The sequence below is a fragment of the Leucopleurus acutus genome (assembly GCF_964270905.1).
Source record: "Leucopleurus acutus genome assembly, chromosome: 1".
In the NCBI taxonomy this organism is placed as follows: domain Eukaryota; kingdom Metazoa; phylum Chordata; class Mammalia; order Artiodactyla; family Delphinidae; genus Leucopleurus; species Leucopleurus acutus.
The window spans coordinates 199,323,991-199,346,665 of NC_139142.1; the positions used below are offsets into that span (position 1 = coordinate 199,323,991).

Here is a 22,675-nt window from a genome sequence, read left to right on the forward strand (position 1 = left end):
CAGTGGGTTGTGTAGGCTTCCTGGTGGAGGAGACTAGTGCCTGTGTTGTGGTGGATGAGGCTGGATCTTGTCTTTCTGGTGGGCAGGTCCACGTCTGGTAGTGTGTTTTGGGGTGTCTGTGGACTTATTATGATTTTAGGCAGCCTCTCTGCTTATGGGTGGGGTTGTGTTTCTGTCTTGCTAGTTGTTTGGCATAGGATGTCCAGCACTGTAGCTTGCTGGTCGTTGAGTGAAGCTGGGTGCTGGTGTTGAGTTGGAGATCTTTGGGAGATTTTCACCATTTGATATTATGTGGAGCTGGGAGGTGTCTTGTGGACCAGTGTCCTGAAGTTGGCTCTCCCACCTCAGAGGCACAGCACTGACTCCTGGCTGCAGCACCAAGAGCCTTTCATCCACACGGCTCAGAATAAAAGGGAGAAAGTGTAGAAAGAAAGAAAGAGAGAAAGAGAGAAAGAAAGAGAGAGAGAGAGAGAGAGAGAGAGAGAGAGAGAGGAGAGAGGGAGAGAGAGAAAGAAAGAAAGGAAGGAAGAAAGGAAGAAAAGAAAGAAAAGGAAAGAAAAGAAAGGTAAAGTTATTAAAATAAAAAATATTAAGAAAAAAAATTTTTTAAGAAAAAAAAAAAACGGACAGATAGAACCCTAGGACAAATTGTGGAAGCAAAGCTATACAGACAAAATCTCACACAGAAGCATACACATACACACTCACAAAAAGAGGAAAAGGGGAAGAAATCATAAATCTTGCTCCCACAGTCCACCTCCTCAATTTGGGATGAGTCGTTGTCTCTTCAGGTATTCCACAGATGCAGGTACATCAGGTTGACTGTGGAGCTTTAATCCGCTGCTTCTGAGGCTGCTGGGAGAGATTTCCCTTTCTCTTCTTTGTTCTCACATCTCCCGGGGCTCAGCTTTGGATTTGGCCCTCCCTCTGCATGTAGGTCGCTGGAGGGCGTCTGTTCTTCGCTCAGACAGGACGGGGTTTAAGGAGCAGCTGATTCGGGGGCTCTGGCTCACTCAGGCCAGGGGGAGGGAGGGGCACGGAGTGCGGGGCGGGCCTGCGGCAGCAGAGGCTGACATGACGTTGCACCAGCCTGAGGCGCACCGTGCGTTCTCCTGGGGAAGTTGTCCCTGGATCCCGGGACCCTGGCAGTGGTGGGCTGCACAGGCTCCCCGGAAGAGGTGTGTGGAGAGTGACCTGTGCTCGCACACAGGCTTCTTGGTGGCGGCAGCAGCAGCCTTAGCGTCTCCCGCCTGTCCCTGGGGTTTGCGCTCTTAGCCGCGGCTCGCGCCCGTCTATGGAGCTCCTTTAAGCAGCGCTCTTAATCCCCTCTCCTTGCGCACCAGGAAACAAAGAAGAAAAAGTCTCTTGCCTCTTCGGCAGCTCCAGACTTTTCCCCGGACTCCCTCCCGGCTAGCCGTGCGCACTAGCCCCCTGCAGGCTGTGTTCACGCCGCCAACCCCAGTCCTCTCCCTGCGCTCCAACCGAAGCCCAAGCCTCAGCTCCCAGCCCCGCCCGCCCCGGCAGGTGAGCAGACAAGCCTCTCGGGCTGGTGAGTGCTGGTCGGCACCGATCCTCTGTGCGGGAATCTCCCCGCTTTGCCCTCCGCACCCCTGTGGCTGTGCTCTCCTCCACGGCTGCGAAGCTTCCCCCCTCCGCCACCCGCAGTCTCCGCCCGCGAAGGGGCTCCTAGTGTGTGGAAACATTTCCTCCTTCACAGCTCCCTCCCACTGGTGCGGGTCCCGTCCCTATTCTTTTGTCTCTGTGTGGACTTTCTAGCCTTTTGGGATGTCAGAGGTCTTCTGCCAGCATTCAGTAGGTGTTCTGTAGGAGTTGTTCCATGTGTAGATGTATTTCTGGTGTATCTGTGGGGAGGAAGATGATCTCCGCGTCTTACTTCCACCATCTTCCCCTCGTCTCTCATGTTCATTTTAGAATCAGCTTGTCATTTTCCACAGAAAAGTTGGAATTTTCATTGAGGTTGTATCAAATTTTATCATTTTTTAAAATCTTATTTTCTAACTCTTTGTTTTTGGTGTGTAGGAATAATTTATCCATTTTGTGGAGATTTTCCCCATTTATAATCATATAGTCTATGAATAATGACAGTGTGTTTTTCTTTCCAATACTTACACTGTTTATTTCTTTCTCTTGCCTTGTTACACTGGCTAGGACCTCTAGTACAGTGTTGAATAGAAATGGTCATGGTGTAACCTTTGTCTTATTCTTGATCTCAGAGGGAAAACTCTTAACATATCACCATTAACATGATGTTTGTCATAGCCTTTTTTGTAGATACCTTAAACAGTTGAAGGAAGTGCTCCAAAGCCGAGCTGGGTTTACCCAGCTCTCTCTTCTTGGAAGACCCAACACTCTAATGTTTGCCCCCCTAGCTCTTTGAGCTAGGACTCTCAGAGGCTCTGCTTAGCAGTTGGTTGGGAGAGATTCCCCATTCCACTATTCCAGGATCCTACTGTTAACTTTTTATGCACATTTACCAAGCTCTGTCTTTAACTGAAAGCTCTTCCATTGATATGAACCCTTATTACATCTTTAGAAATGGTTCAAAACCTTGTGGGGTTGAGCACCTAAAAAGCTGAAAACCAAACTTCTAGTCTTTTAGTAAATGTATGTATAATTAATTTAGCACTGCTTTCAAATCTTCAAAGAATTGTGAACAAAGAAAGTACAAAAATTTAATGCTTCTAAATGGTCTTCTGAAAACAGGTTCAAAAGAATATTAATGGTTCCACTGATATGTTACCTGACCTGCCAGTCTCTTTGGTTCTGACCTGCTTGATCATGGTTGATATTATTGAAAAACTCAGGACATATCCTCTTAGAGGGAGGCAAAAGAGTAAGTATTCTTTTAAATACAAATATTTTTTAAAGTTTCACATATAGTTCACCTTTCTCCCACTCTTGTCTGTTGACATGTTTAATGATATATTTTAAGAGCTAAGATTACAGATAGCAGATTACAAATGAAGATATCCAAATGTAATTGTAGCTATACAGTTATTCTTTTTTGATTTTGATAGTACTGACAAATGGATAAAGTTACTAAATATTTAATACTAAATCTTTAATGTTTATTCTAACATGAAAATTACCTAAGTAAATTATTATAGATTTGTATTTTTAGGAACTCTCTCAAAACCTTAAGTTGAGATGAATAGAGAGTTTAGTCTGCATACCTTTGATACAGGAATTAATATGACTGCCGCAGATACGTCCTAGAGATTTCTGTGTTTTTAATCGTGGATTGTCAAAAAGCTAAAGATCACACTCAAAACCAAGATATGCCACATTCTTCCAAAGGGAGCAGTTGAAACTAAATATTGGTTGGCCTTTAAAAAAACTATTTTGTTAATTGAATATTTTGTTTGGTCAGTCAAAAATTCCCTCAACTTTCATTTAATTTTATGTGATGGTATCTGTGTTTGATTTACAGTATTTGCATGGTATGGTTATTGTATGGCAAAGATTTTGCATTTGAAATGGGTAGGTTTTGTTAATCATTCCCTGACGGAGTGGATGGGAGAAATTGAGTGAGTCATAGGAGAACGCTTTGGGGTAATAGGGCGACTACTACAACCAGGAAGGAAAGCACTAGACTCATTTCTTATGAGCCGTCACCCCTCCAGTCACTCTTGCTCCTCAGATTGAAAAGCAAAACTGAGTTGGAGGCCACCAGGAAACCTGAGACTCTGAGCTTCATATTTTGCACTTTGCCCTTGGGTGGCAGATGATAGACTGTTAAGTTTAACATAACACAGGTGACAAGGTAGATAAGATGGCAGCCAATGAGTCTGTGGAAGAAAAGGTACTCCCAAGGTACATCTGCCCTCCACAGACAAGTGTATTTGTCTTAAACTGAGGATATTTGGGAATCGCCAAACCCTTTACTACTTCTGTGGACTGCTTAATGACAAGCCCATTTTGAAATTGGACTGTTTTTAATGAGTCTGTATTTTCCATGTTAATGTGAAGTTGCTATGTTTTTAGTGAAAATTCTCTTTCAAAAAATGCACATGTATATTTTTGGGAATCATTTATTGCTGTTTTATATTTTAAGTGATGAGTTGGATTTTTAAAGGGGCATTTTCTTTGTATTCAGAAGTAGTGATGAAAAGAGAATCAAAATAAGAGAACCTCAAGGAAGAAGTCAGTCTTGGGGAGAAGACTCTAGAACATCTTGTTCAATTGCTGCTTCTTAGTTGAAGTGCCTCTTTCTTGAGCTTTTTCTTCTCTGCTCAAACTTAGGAAGGCTAATGTCTGGTTAAATAGCGCCACCATTTAATAAAATCACACTTTAACATACTAGCATTCATTCAAAATACCTTTGTAAATATTAATTATATGTGTATTTAATTTTTGTGCAAACTTTGAACTCAATTCGTCTCCTATACTCATTTTAACAGGCATACTAATAAAATCAATTGTGTGAATTTTTAACCAATGGGGTATTCTCATTTATCCTCTGGAACGTAAATTAATACATAAACTCATAAACATAATACATAAATCTGAATATAAGCAAGTATGCTATAAATATGGTTTCACTGCATGTGCTACCTCAGAATCAAAGCAGTAGGGTAAGGGTGTGTGACAGCAAAGTTTAGAATAATTTGTGTCCCTTTAGAAAATGTTGAGAAAGAAGTACATTCTCTTCTGTGCTATCCAGATAGTTTGACATGCATCCATACTAGTCAACTTATAGCAGTTTTCACTTTATACCAGATGAAACTAAGGTACTCTGCAATGCTTGGATTTATGGACACACTTGGCACTACCCTACCTTGAAGTACAGTTGATTTACAATGCTGTGTTAATTTCTGCTGTACAGCAAAGGGGTTCAGTTGTACATATATAAACATTCTTTTTATATATATTCTTTTCCATTATGGTTTATTACAGCATATTGAATAGAGTTCCCTGTGCTCTACAGTAGGGACTTGTTGTTTGTCCGTTCTCTATATAATAGTTTGCATCTGCTCATCCCACGCTCCCAGTCCATCCTCCCCCACACCCCCTCCTAACTATACTGTCTTAATTCCAAGCTACCAAAGTTTGATCTTTGTATAGTTTTTCTTTTTCTAAATTTAAAAATAAAAGTTCTATATTTGACATATGCTTAAAACAATCTTTTGTGGCCCAAAGAATCCTTTCTGCTAACTTCATACTACCAGTTGAAATACCTAAGTATCAAGTGATTACCAAGCCGTAACATTTAAGTGGATCATTTCCCATAGACTGGGGCTCACTTGGGAATATTTTTTGGAACACAGATCTCTGAGGCATGGCAATCTCACAGATGCACATAGCACCTAATAGTGTCAAATCCCGGTCATGAGAATAAATAATAAGAATACACTATATAGCCTGCATGTCCCCCACTCTTACTAGTATGTGGGTACAAATGGACACACTTTTACATTTCCATCTGAATTTCGCTAGCCCAGTCCCAACCTGTTAGTGACTGGACCTCCATTTCTCTTCCTCTCCCATATTGTTCTCTCTCCCATGTTTTAATTTTTTTGGCTGCGTTTTGGGTCTTCGTTGCTGCGCGTGCGCTCTCTCTAGTTGCAGCAAGCGGGGGCTACTCTTAGTTGTGGTGTGTGGGCTTCTCATTGTGGTGGCCTCTCATTGCAGAACACGGGCTCCAGTAGTTGTGGCCCGTGGGCTCAGTAGTTGTGGCTCGCAGGCTCAGTAGTTGTGGTGCACAGGCTTAGTTGCTCCGTGGCATGTGGGATCTTCCTGGACCAGGGCTCAAACCCGTGTCCCCTGCATTGGCAGGCGGATTCTTAACCACTGTGCCACCAGGGAAGCCCCTCTCTCCCACTTTTAAATGAGACCCTAGATGGGTCTCCCGTGGTCTCATTTGTTGGTCTAGACTGTTGAATATCCTCTTGCCCCTACTTTCCTCTCAGCTGTCTTTCTCATGTTCAAACAACTTTGTGTGCTATTTTCCCACCACCCCTGCTCGACTCTGCTCCAAACACCCTTAGTTACTGCTGTTTCTTGCCTCTGGGATATTGCTTGATGTTCTGCTGGTGTTTTGAATTGATTACCTTTCCCCTGCCATTGGAGTATTGACTTCCCTCCCCTGAGTTCTACGTTCCTAGAGAAGTCCCACACAGAGTCATGGAATAGCTATTTTCACTTAAAAACACAACGCTTTTATCCCCAGAATGTATATGGAATCACAGACTGTCTGGGCTTTAATGATTTCAAGTAATGGCCATTCAATCGACTGGAAACCACTGTTTCCTCTCCTGCCACTAGATGTTATGGCTGATTCTGGTAGAGCTAGACTCCTTCTTCTTTGGGAGTGGCTTTTTTTCTGAGGAGCCTCATAGTTTGTCCTTACATCAGCCTCACCTTTATTGTCTGAACCCCAAATCATGGTCACCGTTAGATTCTCCTCCCTGCCCCCACCAAGATTCCTTAACTCCCATATAAACCAGTGACTGCAGACAGACATATAAGGGAGTCTGTGGTTAGGAAGTGAGTTTTCAGTTCTCCCTGCAGGACTTATTAGAGTAGCATGAACCCAGCTTGGGCACCATATTACAAAGCGGTATAATAGCGTATCATGGTTAAAGTACTGTAGGGCCCCAGGTGACGGCAAACTTCATTTTATCTAAGGTGCTGGACGTCAGAAAAGACTAAGGGGAATACCTGGAATTTGTACGAGTTTGTAGGCAGACATGGTGAAGAAAGCTTTCTCCACAGAAGGAAGGTTGAGTCTCTAGAAACTCAGGTGTCCATGTAATAAGCGGGCATGTTCGGGAAGCAAAAATAACTTCGGCTGCATTTCTCACCCTGAGCAGGCAAACCTAGCGCTGGAACGGAAGTTGCCTTCTCTTTTTTTTGTGGTACGCAGGCCTCTCACTGTTGTGGCCTCTCCCGTTGCGGAGCACAGGCTCCGGAGCGCAGGCTCAGCGACCATGTCTCATGGGCCCAGCCGCTCCGCGGCATGTGGGATCTTCCCGGACCGGGCCACGAACCCATGTGCCCTGCATCGGCAGGCGGACTCTCAACCACTGCGCCACCAGGGAATCCCCCGGAAGTTGCCTTCTTAAGACCAGCTACTGTTTGCTTTTCAAATCGTCAATTTGGAAACCTCCAAAGCTGTAAAGATCTTCTGGAGGTGGGGAGAGCAGGAGGGGGAGGCTGAACTGGGGTCTCTGGATGCCCCAATTCCTACTTCAACCAGAGAAACACAGCTTTTGTTTGTTTAGGAGTTAGCGTTTTATGTAAGATTTCATTGGAAAAAGTGCTTCTTCTAAATGTCTGCAAATCAATGTAGGACCTCATTTAGAGTTGTTGGCTGTACCTATATCCAGCCAATTCTCAGCATCTCCAGCCATTAGTCCCATGATGACACCGCACAGTCTAGAAAAAAATGTGACCCACTCCAAGGTCTTGTGATCGTTGCTGCTCTGGGGTATGAGACGATGCAATGCAATCCAATCCCATCTAATACACTGCAATTCAGCTTTGCAGACAGAGCTGGATCATCCCGGTGGAGTACACACAGGTTTGAGGCCCAACACATACAAAAACCAGATAACATTTTTAACATTCCACCTTTGAATTTTTAAAATTTCCCATGTTTTCTGTTTCTCCAAAATAACACATATTTATTTAAGGATTATCAAATAGACATAAACAAAAAAGAAGAAAATGGAAATCAACCAGAGTTCTACACACTAGAGATCTATAACTGATAGCATCTTGATGGGTGTTCTTAAGAAAACCTACTTTATAACTTTTTTTTTCCTCAACAATGTGTGGTGGGTATCATTCTTGTTAAAAAATGGTGGATATTGGGCTTCCCTGGTGGCGCAGTGGTTGAGAGTCCGCCTGCCGAGGCAGGGGACACGGGTTCGTGCCCCGGTTCGGGAAGATCCCACATGCCGCGGAGCGGCTGGGCGCGTGAGCCATGGCCGCTGAGCCTGCGCATCCGGAGCCTGTGCTCCGCAACGGGAGAGGCCACAGCAGTGAGAGGTCCGCGTACCGCAAAAAAAAAAAAGGTGGAGATTATTCTTGTTATTACATCTTCTACTGCATCATTTTTGTTGGCTGAAAAATATTTCCGTGTATTAAGGAGCCATGACTTATTAACCTATTGTTGGACAACTAGATTTTCCCCCTAGTTTTGAGCTATTGTAAACACGACTGTTAATGACTTGTTCGGAAGTGAGAAGGGTTGAGAAGAAAAGGACAAGGATGTGGTTAAAATGAGTAAGGTGGTGTTTGTTTGAGTTGGGCAGGGGAGACAAGCCAGGTTAGAGGACACAAGTGTGGATGGTGCAGGGGGTCTATGTTTACAGGGACCCTGTGCTGTGTATGGGAGCCATCAGCCACTGTGCGAGGTAACTAGCCAAGCAGAGGCTGGGGACAGAGTTAACTGCTGCTGGGCGGCAGCCGAATGATGTCAGGATGATGACCATAGACAGTGTCCTCAGAAGACCCTGAGCATCCGCACATGCCCAGACTCCTTGGCAACAGCGCTTGCCAGAAGAAAGGGACAATTATGGACTGGCTGCTCATGAGGACAAACACAGAGGGGGTCGCGGGGGTTGTACCAAGGGGGTGGCAAGATGGTTTGGCTATATTAGGGCTATCTGCATAGTCAGACGTGACTGGCTAGAAGTGAGATGGACAGGCTGTTTGAGTAGAAACCATCATAGCTCTGCAGAGGAGGCGGTTTCCATCAACACATCAGGAACAGGTGCAGCGTAAGGTTTTCAACTAAATCTGCTCTCAGTGGCCCTACTCCAGTTCCTTCCGTGTAGCCTCAGAGACTTGAACCAAGTGCTGCAGGGACTTTGGCAGCACAGATGATTTTTTCTTTAGGTGAAATGCCTCCGTGTGCGACCTCGGGCTCAAAGGGTATGCAAGGTTTTAAGGCTGGCACCTGTAATTTTTTTAAAGTTCTCCAAGCAATTCTGATGCCCACCTTGATTGAGAGCCTTTAATTATACATTAGGAACTGAGACAAAAAACAAGTTAAAGGCCGAGAGATGAAATCCAAATTCCGAAAGGAACCTCCTTTCCAGATTTCCTTGGAATGGAACTCATCCCTCTGTAACCAAACAGAATGTAAGAGACGCCACAGAAGGTAAAAGAAAAAAAAAGGGGGAGACACTACTTTTCTCTGAATAAAATGAATGGCGTTTTGAGTCCCCCTTTGCTTCTTTTTCAGAAAAAACTTATCACACAATCTGAGCCCAGTACGTGAGCTGGGTTTCCATAAGTGTTTTGCAATGTGGTTAGAGAGTACGTGTGAGGAACACTGTGTTTGCGGCCATGCGAAGAAGGGGGAGGATTTCCTTTTAAACCCTCCCTTTGCTATTTAGAAGAAGGAAGTTTCAGGAAAGTATGTCAGCTCTAGGATTTTTTCCCCTTCTCAAGAAGCAAGTAGCCATTTACCAGACTGGGAGTGAGAGAAGGGTAGAATTTCTGATTTATACCTTCTACAGAGGCACCAGCTGTCAGGATTAGGACAGTGTAGACCAAGCCAGAAACTGGACTGCAGTGGGTCCCTGTGTCAAAAGGCATGGGGCATCAGGAGCTGCCAGAACTGAGTTAGGACTCCCTTTAATTAGGACAGCTTTCCATGATTTAACAATTTGGCATTTAATTGTTAATTTTTTCCTAGGGAGGTAATAAAATGTGTGAACAATTTTAATACATAAAGTGAGATTTTTGAGAATTGCAAGGTATTTTCAAAATAAATATTTTCGAGGACTCTAAGAGTAAGGGAACCTAAAGAATTCAGCATGCATTACTTTATAATAGCAACAAAATTTTATGGCTCCAGCAAGAAATTAAAGGCATAGGTCACTGATTTTCAGTATCTTGATTTCCTTGCGCAGGATTGAAGAGAGTGACACAGGTTGTTGAGCTGGTGGCCAGACAGCCTTTTGTTTACATCGTGTATACATCAGTGGTAGGGTCCAGTGCATAGGGACACCAGTTTGCTCAGACTCTGCTTTCACAGGTGATTTTAGGCCCCCAAGTCCCCCCTTTTCAGGTGGGATGGATGTTCTAAAGCAGCGGTCCCCAACCTTTTTGGCACCAGGGACCGGTTTCGTGGAAGACAATTTTTCCACGGCCCCATGGGGGGCGGCAGATGAAGCTTCCCTCGCTCGCCCGCCGCTCCCCTCCTGCTGTGCGGCCCGGTTCCTAACAGTCCGAGGACCTGTACCCGTCTGTGGCCCGGCTGCTGGGGACCCCTGCTCCAAAGTATGCTTCCTATGAACTCACAAACGCTTTCTTCTGGGAACCACGCATCGGCGCTTTCATCCCCTGCCTGGTGCCTCCTACTGCCGCCAGTGCCCGGGAGGCTTTTGAATCCCTTGAGCCACCCCTGGCACCCCTGGGGATGCCGGCCCGAGTCCAGGGGCTGTGCAGGCGCTGTGCCGCGCATGCGCGCACTCTGCTGGGCCCACAGCCAGCGGTCTTCCCTTACCGTTGAGCTGCACGGTCCCCAGGCTGCGCTGCCAGGAGCTCCAAATGCCTTTCAGGGGTTCTTTACCAAATCAGTCCGTGGTCTCGCTTAAAGGGCTCCATCTAGCACCCAGGCCAGAGGACAGTCTGTGCAGGATTCCCAAGTCTTCCTGTGATGGGAGGGGATTGAGAGCATGGGGGCCGGGGTTGGGGGGAGGGCGGGTATTATTCAGCCTGGCTTTGACGCTTTGGCTTACCTGCCTTAGTGCAGATTTTTTTTTTTTTTCCTCCAGAATGCGCATGGCTCCATCATGCTCATAGTCTCCGGAACAGGAATTCCTCCCATCTTTTATGCAGCAAATCTTTATGGAGGATCTGTTCCATACCAGACACTCCACTAGGCTCTGGGAGTGAAGTGATGGGTGAAAACAAGCAGAGCCCCCATTGCATGGAGCTCACTGTCTAGTGGGTGTGGTACCACGTTTCTGAAGGACAGTAACAAATACCTATGATTAAAACTGAGGTAAGGGCTCGGAAGGCCACAGATCAGGCTCATTCCCACATGTGTCCATTTTTGTCACCCTGATTGGGCTCACACTGGGGATTCTAGCTCTGGTCTATATCCAAGCACTTAACTAGTAGAGGAATTTCAAACCACTTAGAAATCTAGAATTATTTATTGTATATATTAATGCATATTATATATAATATACTTATTACATTGTTAGCATAATTCATATTATCATTATTATAGTATACATACTATATTAATTTAAATGTAGAAAAATAAGTTTTCTACTTATGTACTGTAAATTAAATTACATTCTCTCAAGAACAAATACTGTATGCTAAACACATACATATGAAATCTACACACAAAAAAAATGGTTCTGAAGAACCTAGGAGCAGGACAGGAACAGAGACACAGACGTAGAGAATGGACTTGAGGGCACAGGGAGGGGGAAGGGTAAGCTGGGACGAAGTGAGAGAGTGGCATGAACATATATACACTTCCAAATGTAAAATAGATAGCTAGTGGGAAGCAGCCGCATAGCACAGGGAGATCAGCTCAGTGCTTTGTGACCACCTAGAGGGTGGGATAGGGAGGGTGGGAGGGAGACGCAAGAGGGAGGAGATATGGGGATAGATGTATACGTATAGCTGATTCACTTTGTTATACAGCAGAAACTAACACGACAGTGTAAAGCAATTATACTCCAATAAAGATGTTTAAAAAAAGGGGAAAAAAATAAATTAATTACATTCTCTGATATAAACACATATCAAAGAGGAGAAGGACCAGAATATCCCAAATGAAAAGCTGAAGATTAGAAAATAAAGAAAGTTTTCTCAACCTTAACAAATGGAATTTTTAAGAATCGATAATATTGTCAGTTTTTAGCAATTCGTGTCCAGTATTAGAGGGAAAGATGGTCTTTAAACTACGAAGCCTTCCTGCCGTGTCCTCAGACAAAAGAATTCCCTTAGAATTTCACATTGCCTAAAATTCAGAAATGAATTTATTTCTTGTCAGATTTATGCAATGCCTAGCAGGGAACTGGAACTGAATCTGAGGGCTTTTGAATTTACCAGATCACAATACAATGCCTTTTGTAAAGAAAGTTGTCACAATTGTCTCACAACTGAGAATGTATGCCCAAGAAGTCTTGCAGAACTGATGATAGGTTGAATTCATTAGTATTATTAATTATTATTATTTGATGAAACCGTGCATACAGTTTTGAGCACAGAGAGTAGTACGCTGGTCAGTGTTTAAACAACCGTCTCTCCGGGTGGGGGTGGTGGGGAAGCCCTGACTTGTAGCATTTGCCAATTTTTTTCCGGGGTGAATACTCTCACAGTGACCAATTTACAGATACCAAGGTGGTATCGCTGAGCACTGATCACGGAGTTGAGAAGAGGTACACATGGCTATCAGCTGGTGCAAGCTGTCTCTGCCTGCATAGGGTATATCTGTGCAGTAGCATATTTCTTTGTGAATAGGCAAATCTAAGAATTAAAGAATTAGTCTCTGTTAGTTTGACATTATGTCTCCGAAGTTTTGACCTCCCCTGATATATGGGATACTGGGTAGCAGTGTAACTATAACCAAAGTTTAACTGTAATCACTGTTTACTGCATTCTATTTTCTATTCTCTTCTAATTCATTTAAAACAATTATTTAATGCACATAGGGCTGTTTCTCTGTGTCACGCACTATTTTAAATGCTTTACCAATGTTGACTCAATCCTTCATCATAACCATGCTGGGAGGTCGGCGCGGGGTTTTGTCATTATTACTTGGCAGTGACGTTACTTGTCTTCCCAACCTCAGACATGCTCCTCAAAGGAAACTGTGTATAGACACAGGTCAGAGAGTTTAGTCAGTGGAGACGGTGAAAATAACAGTGTTTGTAATTTGCATTTTAAACACTTAAGAGTATCAAAGTGTTTATTTTAGATGGAGTGTATTTTATTATTTATTTGTATATTTGTTTTATTTTTTTAAACATCTTTACTGGAGTATAACTGCTTTACATTGTGTTAGTTTCTGCTGTATAACAAAGTGAATCAGCTATACATATACATATATCCCCATATCTCCTCCTTGCGTCTCCCTCCCACCCTCCCTGTCCCACCAATCTAGGTGGTCACAAAGCACCCTGTTGATCTCCCTGTGTTATGCAGCTACTTCCCACTAGCTATTTTACATTTGGTAGTGTATATATGTCCATGCCACTCTCTCACTTTGTCCCAGCTTACACTTCCCCCTCCCTGTGTCCTCAAGTCCATTCTCTACATCTGCGTCTCTATTCCTGTCCTGCCCCTAGGTTCTTCAGAACCATTATTTATTTATTTTTAGATTCCATATATATGTGTTAACATACAGTATTTGTTTTTCTTCTTCTGACTTACTTCACTCTGTATGACAGACTCTAGGTCCATCCACCTCACTACAAATAACTCAATTTTGTTTCCTTTTATGGCTGAGTAATATTCCATTGTATATATGTGCCACATCTTCTTTATCCATTCATCTGTCGATGGACACTTAGGTTGCTTCCATGTCCTGGCTATTGTAAATAGAGCTGCAATGAGCATTGTGGTATATGACTTTTTTTGAATTATGGTTTTCTCAGGGTATATGCCCAGGAGTGGAATTGCTGTGTCGTATGGTAGTTCTATTTTTCGTTTTTTAAGGAAACTCCATACTGTTCTCCATAGTGGCTGTATCAGTTTACATTCCCACCAACAATGCAAGAGGGTTCCCTTTTCTCCACACCCACTCCAGCAGTTATTGTTTATAGACTTGTTGATGATGGCCATTCTGACTGGTGTGAGGTGATACCTCATTGTAGTTTTGATTTGCATTTCTCTAATGATTAGTGATGTTAAGCATCCTTTCATGTGTTTGTTGGCAATCTGTATATCTTCTTTGGAGAAATGTCTGTTTAGGTCTTTTGCCCATTTTTGGATTGGGTTGTTTGTGTTTTTGATAGTGAGCTGCTTGTATATTTTAGAGATTAATCTTTTGTCAGTTGTTTCATTTGCAAATATTTTCTCCCACTCTGAGGGTTGTCGTTTCATCTTGTTTATGGTTTCCTTTCCTGTGCAAAAGCTTTTAAGTTTCATTAGGTCCCATTTGTTTATTTTGTTTTTATTTCCATTTCTCTAGGAGGTGGGTCAAAAAAGATCTTGCTGTGATTTATGTCATAGAGTGTTCTGCATATGTTTTCCTCTAAGAGTTTTATAGTATCTGGCCTTACATTTAGGTCTTTAATCCATTTTGAGTTTATTTTTGTGTATGGTGTTAGAGAGTGTTTTAATTTCATTCTTTTACAGCACCACTTATTGAAGAGGTTTTCATTTTCCATTGCATATTCTTGCCTCCTTTATCAAAGATAGGGTGACCATATGTGCATGGATTTATCTCTGGGCTTTCTATCCTTTTCCATTGATCTATATTTCTGTTTTTGTGGCAGTGCCATACTGTCTTGATTACTGTAGCTTTGTAGTATAGTCTGAAATCAGCGAGCCTGATCCCTCCAGCTCTGTTTTTCTTTCTCAAGATTGCTTTGGCTATTCGGGGTCTTTTGTGTTTCCATACAAATTATGAAATTTTTGTTCTAGTTCTGTGAAAAATGCCAGTGGTAGTTTGACAAGGATTGCATTGAATCTGTAGATTGCTTTGGGTAGTAGAGTCATTTTCACAGTGTTGATTCTTCCAATCCAAGAACATGGTATATCTCTCCATCTGTTTGTATCATCTTTAATTTCTTTCATCAGTGTCTTATAGTTTTCTGAGTACAGGTCTTTTGTCTCCTTAGGTAGGTTATTCCTAGGTATCTTATTCTTTTTGATGCAATGGTAAATAGGAGTGTTTCCTTAATTTCTCTTTCAGATTTTTCATCATTAGTGTATAGGAATGCAAGAGATTTCGGTGCATTAATTTTGTATTCTGCAACTCTGCCAAATTCATTGATTAGTTCTAGTAGTTTTCTGGTATCATCTTTAGGATTCTCTATGTATACTATTATCTCATCTGCAAACAGTGACAGTTTTACTTCTTCTTTTCCAGTTTGGATTCCTTTTATTTCTTTTTTGTGTCTGATTGCTATGTCTAAAACTTCCAAAACTATGTTGAATAATAGTGGTGAGAGTGTGCAACCTTGCCTTTTTCCTGATCTTAGTGGAAATGGTTTCAGTTTTTCACCATTGAGAACAATGTTGGCTGTGGGCTTGTCATATATGGCGTTTATTATGTTGAGGTAAGTTCCCTCTATGCCTACTTTCTGGAGAGTTTTTATCATAAATCGGTGTTGAATTTTGTCAAAAGCTTTTTCTGCATCTATTGAGATGATCATATGGTTTTTATCCTTCAGTTTTTTAATATGGAGTATCACATTGGTTAATTTGCATATACTGATGAATCCTTGCATTCCTGTGATAAACCCCACTTGATCATGGTGTATGATCCTTTTAATGTGCTGCTGCATTGTTTGCTAATATTTATTGAGGATTTTTGCATCTATGTTCATCAGTGATATTGGCCTGTAGTTTTCTTTCTTTGTGACATCTTTATCTGGTTTTGGTATCAGGGTGATGGTGGCCTCGTAGAATGAGTTTGGGAGTGTTCCTCCCTCTGCTATATTTTGGAAGAGTTTGAGAAAGATAGGTGTTAGCTCTTCTCTAAATGATTGATAGAATTCGCCTGTGAAGCCATCTGGTCCTGGGTTTTAGTTTGTTGGAAGATTTTTAATCACAGTTTCAATTTCAGTGCTTGTGATTGGTCTGTTTATATTTTCTGTTTCTTCCTGGTTCAGTCTCGGAAGGTTGTGCTTTTCTAAGAATTTGTCCATTTCTTCCAGGTTGTCCATTTTATTGGCATATAGTTGCTTGTAGTAATCTCATGATCCTTTGTATTTCTGCAGTGTCTGTTGTTACTTCTCCGTTTTCATTTCTAATTCTGTTGATTTGAGTCTTCTCCCTTTTTTTCTTGATGAGTCTGGCTAATGGTTTATGAATTTTGTTTATCTTCTCAAAGAACCAGCTTTTAGTTTTATTGCTATCATTTATTGCTATGTTTGCTATCATTTCCTTCATTTCTTTTACATTTATTTCTGATCTGATCTTTATGATTTCTTTCCTTCTGCTAACTTTGGGATTTTTTGTTCTCCTGTCTCTAATTCCTTTAGGTGTAAGGTTAGGTTGTTTATTTGAGATGTTTCTTGTTTCTTGAGGTAGGATTGTATTGCTATAAACTTCCCTCTTAGAACTGCTTTTGCTGCATCCCATAGGTTTTGGACCATCGTGTTTTCATTGTCAGTTGTTTCTAGGTATTTTTTGATTTCCTCTTTGATTTCTTCGTGATCTCTTGGTTATTTAGTAGCATATTGTTTAGCTTCCATATGTTTGTAGTTTTTACAGGTTTTTTTCCCTGTAATTGATATCTAATGTCATAACATTGTGGTCAGAAAAGATACTTGATACGATTTCACTTTTCTTAAAATTACCAAGGCTTGATTTGTGACCCAAGATATGATCTATCATGGAGAATATTCCATGAGCACTTGAGAAGAAAGTGTATTCTGCTGTTTTTGGATGGAATGTCCTATAAATATCAATTAAGTCCATCTTGTTTAATGTATCATTTAAATCTTGTGTTTCCTTATTTATTTTCATTTTGTTTGATCTGTCCATTGGTGAAAGTGGGGTGTTAAAGTCCCCTTCCATGATTGTGTTACTGTCGATTTCCCTTTTTATGGCTGTTAGCATTTGCCTTATGTATTGAGGTGCTCCTATGTTGGGTGCATAAATATTTACAGTTGTTATATCTTCTTGGATTGATCCCTTGATCATTATGTAGTGTCCTTCTTTGTCTCTTATAATAGTCTTTATTTTAAAGTCTATTTTGTCTGATACGAGAATTGCTACTCCAGCCTGCTTTTGATTTGCATTTGCATTGAATATCTTTTTCCATCCCCTCACTTTCAGTCTGTATGTGTCCCTAGGTCTGAAGTGGGTCACTTGTAGACAGCATATATATGGGTCTTGTTTTTGTATCCATTCAGCCAGTCTATGTCTTTTGGTTGGAGTATTTAATGCAATTACATTTAAGGTAGTTATCGATATGTTATGTTCCTATTACTGTTTTCTTAATAGTTTTGGGTTTGTTATTGTAGGTGTTTTCCTACTCTGTGTTTGCTGCCTAGAGAAGTTCCATTAGCATTTGTTTTAAAGCTGGTTTGGTGGTGCTGAATTCTCTTCTTTTGCTTGTCTGGAAAGGTTTTAATTTCTCTGTCCAATCTGAATGAGATCCTTGCTTGGTAGAGTAATCTCATTGCAGCTTTTTCCCTTTCATCACTTTAAGTATGTCCTGCCACTCCCTTCTGGCTTGCAAAGCTTCTGCTGAAAGATCAGCTCTTCACCTTATGGGGTTTCCCTTGTATGTTATTTGTTGCTTTTCCTGTGCTGCTTTTAATATTGTTCTTTATCTTTAATTTTTGATAGTTTGACTAATATATGTCTTAGCGTGTGTCTCCTTGGATTTATCCTGTATGGGACTCTCTGCACTTCCTAGACTTGATTGACTATTTCCTCTCCCATACTAGGGAAGTTTTCAACTATAATCTCTTCAAATATTTTCTCAGTCCCTTTCTTTTTCACTTCTTCTTCTAGGACCCCTATAATTTGAATGCTGGTGCATTTAATATTGTCCCAAAGGTCTCTGAGAGTGTCCTCAATTCTTTTCATTCTTTTTCTTTATTTTGCTCTGAGGTAGTTATTGCCAGTATTTTATCCTCCAAGTCACTAATCTGTTCTTCTGCCTCAGTTAGTCTGCTATTGATTCCTTCTAGAGAATTTTTACTTTCGTTTATTGTGTTGTTCGTCATTGTTTGTTTGTTCTTTAGTTCTTCTAGGTCCTTGTTAAACATTTCTTGTATTTTCTCCATTCGATTTCCAAGATTTCGGATCATCCTTACTATCATTACTCTGAGTTCTTTTTCAGGTAGACTGCCTATTTCCTCTTCATTTGTTTGGTCTGGTGGGTTTATACCTTGCTCCTTCATCTGCTGCATGTTTCTCTGTCTTCTCATTTTGCTTAACTTACTGTGATTGGGGGTCTCCTTTTCACTGCCTGCAGGTTCATAGTTCCTGTTGTTTTTGGTGTCTGCCCCCAGTGGGTAAGGTTGGTTCAGTGCGTTGTATAGGCTCCCTCATGGAGGGGACTGGTGCCTTTGTTCTGGTGGATGAGGCTGGATCTTGTCTTTCTGGTGGGCAGATCCAAGTTTGGTGGTGTGTTTTGGGGTATCTGTGATCTTATTATGATTTTAGGCAGCCTCTCTGGTAATGAGTGGGGTTGTGTTCCTGTGTTGCTAGTTGTTTGGCATGGGGTGTCCAGCACTGTAGCTTGCTGGTCGTTGAGTGGATCTGGATCTTAACGTTGAGATGGAGGTCTCTGGGAGAGCTTTTGCCGATTGATATTACACGGGGCTGGGAGGTCTCTGGTGGACCAATGTCCTGAACTCGGCTCTCCCACCTCCAAGGCCTAGGCCTGACACCCGGCCAAAGCACCAAGACCCTGTCAGCCACATGGCTCAGAAGAAAAGGGAGAAAAAAAAAGAAGAAATAAAATAAAATAAAAGTGATTAAAATTAAAAAATTTTTAAGTATTATTAAAATTAAAAAGCAATTAAAAAATAAGAGAGCAAGCAAACCAATAAACAAATCCACCAATGATAACAAGTGCTAAAATCTAAACTAAGATAAACATATAAATCAGAAACTAGTCAGTCGCATACAGCAACACCAAGTCTGCAGTTGCTCCCAAAGTCCACCTCCTCAATTTGGGATGATTTGCTGTCTGTTCAGGTATTCCACAGATGCAGGTACTTCAAGTTGATTGTGGAGCTTTAATCCGCTGCTCCTGAGGCTGCTGGGAGGGATTTCCCTTTCTCTTCTTTGTTCGCACAGTTCCCAGGGGCTCAGCTTTGGATTTGGCCCCGCCTCTGCGTGTAGGTCACCTGAGGGCGTCTGTTCTTCCCTCAGACAGGAACGGGTTAAAGGAGCCACTGATTCGGGGGCTCTGGCTCACTCAGGCCAGGGGGAGGGAGGGGTACGGAGTGCGGGGCGAGCCTGCGGCGGCAGAGGCTGGAACGACACTGCACCAGCCTGAGGCGCGCGGTGAGTTCTCCCAGGGAAGTTGTCCCTGGATCCTGGGACCCTGGCGGTGGCGGGCTGCACAGGCTCCCCGGAAGGGGGGTGTGGAGAGTGACCCGTGCTCGCACACAGGCTTCTTGGTGGCGGCAGCAGCCTTAGCGTCTCATGCCCGTCTCTGGGGTCCGCGCTTTTAGCCGCGGTTCGCACCCGTCTCTGGAGCTCCTTTAAGCAGCGCTCTTAATCCCCTCTCCTGCGCACCAGGAAACAATGGTCTCTTGTCTCTGCAGCAGGTCCAGACTTTTCCCCGGACTCCCTCCCGGCCAACCGTGGCACACTAACCCCCTGCAGGCTGTGTTCACGCCGCCAACCCCAGTGCTCTCCCGGCGCTCCGACCGAAGCCCGAGTCTCAGCTCCCAGCCCCGCCCGCCCCGGCGGGTGAGCAGAGAAGCCTCTCGGGCTGGTGAGTGCCGGTTGGCACCGATCCTCCATGCGGGAATCTCCCTGCTTTGCCCTCCGCACCCCTGTGGCTGCGCTCTCCTCCGCGGTTCTGAGCTTCCCCCTCCGCCACCCGCAGTCTCCGCCCGCGAAGGGCCTCCTAGTGTGTGGAAACCTTTCCTCCTTCAGAGCTCCCTCCCACTGGTGCAGGTCCCGTCCCTATCCTTTTGTGTGTGTTTATTCTTTTTCCTTTTGCCCAACCCAGGTACGTGGGCAGTTTCTTGCCTTTTGGGAGGTCTGATATCTTCTGCCAGCGTTCAGTAGGTGTTCTGTAGGAGTTATTCCATGTGTAGATGTATTTTGGGGAGGAAGGTGATTTACACATTCTACTCCTCCGCCATCTTGAAGGTCCTCATTATTTTTTTAATCTCTAAAAGTACTTTGACTGAAAGTGCTTTGTGTGCTTCATATGTTTTTAAAATTTTTTTCATAAGACTGTGACTTTTCTTCTATTCCTGATTTATTTTTTTTGTCTCAGCATGTTATATTTAAATCATTAGCAGTTTTCTTTCTCTAGACCATTTTCCCCTCAGGGAAAAATTGATTTCAGGGACTGTGCATCAAGACTAGTCATACTTTTTCTGAATGAGTCTTTAATTTGATCTTCTGGTTGCTGTAAGTTGAGTAACAACCTCATTTCACATCAGCTGCCTTGACGGCCTCAAGAGCCTCTTTGATGAATTCCCAGGTCCTCTCTAGCTCCCGTGCCCTGCATTGTCCTCATCTTTGGTGAACTTAGAATAAATTTAGAATCAAGTCCAAAACGTTTATCGTGGCCCATTAGCTCCACATCAGCTGGCCTTGCCACGGACAGTGTTGTCTAGTTCTTAAGGGTCTGAGGTTCACGCTCCATCCCTCTCCTTGCTCGCTGTGTGACCCTGGAAACAATCCTTAATCTCCCTCTGCCTCAGTTTACTCATCTTTAAAATGGGAACATAATAGTATCTACATCATAGAGGTTTATTATTATTATTCTTATATTGAAGTATAGTTGATTTATAATATTGTGTTAGTTTCAGGTATATAGCAAAGCGATTCAGTTATATATATTGTATATATTTCAGATTCTTTTCCATAATAGGTTATTACAAGATGTTGAGTATAGTTCCCTGTGCTCTATGGTAAATCCTTACTGCTTATCTGTTTTATATATAGTAGTTTGTATCTGTTAATCTCATATTCCCAATTTATCTCCCCCCACACCTTTCCCCTTTGTTAGCCACATCATAGAGTTTTTCTGAGGATGAAGTGAATGGATGCATAGAAAGGGCTTAGAAGGGCACCTGGTATGGAGAAGACACTTAGTAAGTCTTAGCTTCTCTCCTCTTCTTCCCTCTCTTGCCCCCCACCAGCCCCTCACCACACTCTCCTCCTTTCAGCTCATTTTAGCTGAAGGAGCTTTACACCTACTCTTCCTAACACCTGGAAATTTCCTTTCTCCATTCTCACATAATTCATTCCTATTTATTCTTCAGTCTCTGCTTAACTGTCACTTCCCAGATCCAGGGGGCGGAGTGGTGAAGGCAGGGACATTATCCGCTGCGTCATTCTCAATGCCCAGCCTAAGCTTGGAAAAGCACTCTACAGTGTGTCTGCTAACAGCAGACAGCTTGGGTGTCCAAGTGTTCTAGCCCTTAACCAACATCAGGTGCAGTCTTTTGGCCACACCATGCGGGGATCTTAGCTCCCCAACCAGGGATTGAACCTGTGCCACCTGCAGTGGAAGGTGAAGTCTTAACCACTGGACCACCAGGGAAGTCCCCGTCAGGAGCAGTTTTGAAGCTGTTGTTTGGAGAGGCAGTTTTGAAGCCTGTCCCCCTACTAACGGCGCTACCTAGCACTCGCCTGCTGTTGGCACTTGAGTCCAGCCCCCTTCCCATTCAAAAAGGCCATTTTACCCCTAAGCTGAGATTTCCCTTTTCCAAGTTGCCTTTATACAGTGAAATTTTTGAATGAATAAAATTAAAATGTTGATTTCATTTAAAAAGTTCATTTTTAGTAGCAGCATCATTCCTGTCTTGTTTTTAGCTGCCCTTTTTTGTGATTCTTCTCTCTCCTTTTGCTCTCTTTTTATTTAAATAACTTTTATTGCTTTCTTTTTCTCTTTGCAAGAGGAATACATGTCACTCTAGAAAATTCCTCACTCCTGATTTGTTGTGTTGTACTTACACTTTCCCTGTAAGTGATCTAAAACTTTTGGGGAACAAGTTAGAGATAGAAATACATCACTATGAAGAAATAATAAAGCAAAAGAGGTGTGAGTTACCTACTTAAACATTTATCTGTTATCAAAATTGCATTTCCTGGGCTTCCCTGGTGGCGCAGTGGTTGAGAGTCCGCCTGCCGATGCAGGGGACACGGGTTCGTGCCCCGGTCCGGGAAGATCCCACATGCCGCGGAGCGGCTGGGCCCATGGGCCATGGCTGCTGAGTCTGCGCGTCCGGAGCCTGTGCTCCGCAACGGGAGAGGCCACAGCAGTGAGAGGCCCACGTACTGCAAAAAAAAAAAAAAAAAAAATTGCATTTCCTTATTTATTTGGCATGCACGGTGAGGATATAAAGTTGTTTTGGCGGCTGGCATAAGCTGTGGGGAACTATGCAGCAGGCCTGCTATTTTTACTTTTTATTTTTTATGTGTTGTATTTCTTTCTTTTAAAATTAATTAATTAATTAAGTTTTTGGCTGTGTTGGGTCTTCATTGCTGTGCACAGGCTTTCTCTAGTTGCGGCGAGTGGGGGCTACTCTTCATTGTGGTGCGTGGGCTTCTCATTGCCGTGGCTTCTCTTGTTGCGGAGTACGGGCTTCTAGGCGCACGAGCTTCAGTAGTTGTGGCACGCTGGCTCAGTACTTGTGGCTCTTGGACTCTAGAGAGTAGGCTTAGTAGTTGCAGCACACAGGCTTAGTTGCTCCACAGCATGTGGGATCTTCCTGGACCAGGGTTCGAACCCATGTCCCCTGCATTGGCAGGCGGACCAGGGAAGTCCTCTACTTTTTACAGGGCAACGTAAGCCTTTAAGGAAGTGAGTAGATTGCTCTCTTTGTGTTGATATCTTTTACAG

At 42.9% G+C, this 22,675-nt stretch overlaps 1 protein-coding gene across 1 annotated transcript in view; it reads left to right on the top strand.

Moving 5' to 3' along the window:
- Window positions 1-22,675, top strand: part of TMEM236 (transmembrane protein 236) — a gene marked incomplete at both ends in the record, with an annotated part of 46,991 nt that overhangs the window by 20,640 nt on the left and 3,676 nt on the right. Inside the window, one exon of the mRNA XM_082845134.1 lies at window positions 2,725-2,854. Coding sequence (XP_082701260.1) covers window positions 2,725-2,854 — 130 coding nt within the window. The remainder of the gene's footprint in view (window positions 1-2,724; window positions 2,855-22,675) is intronic.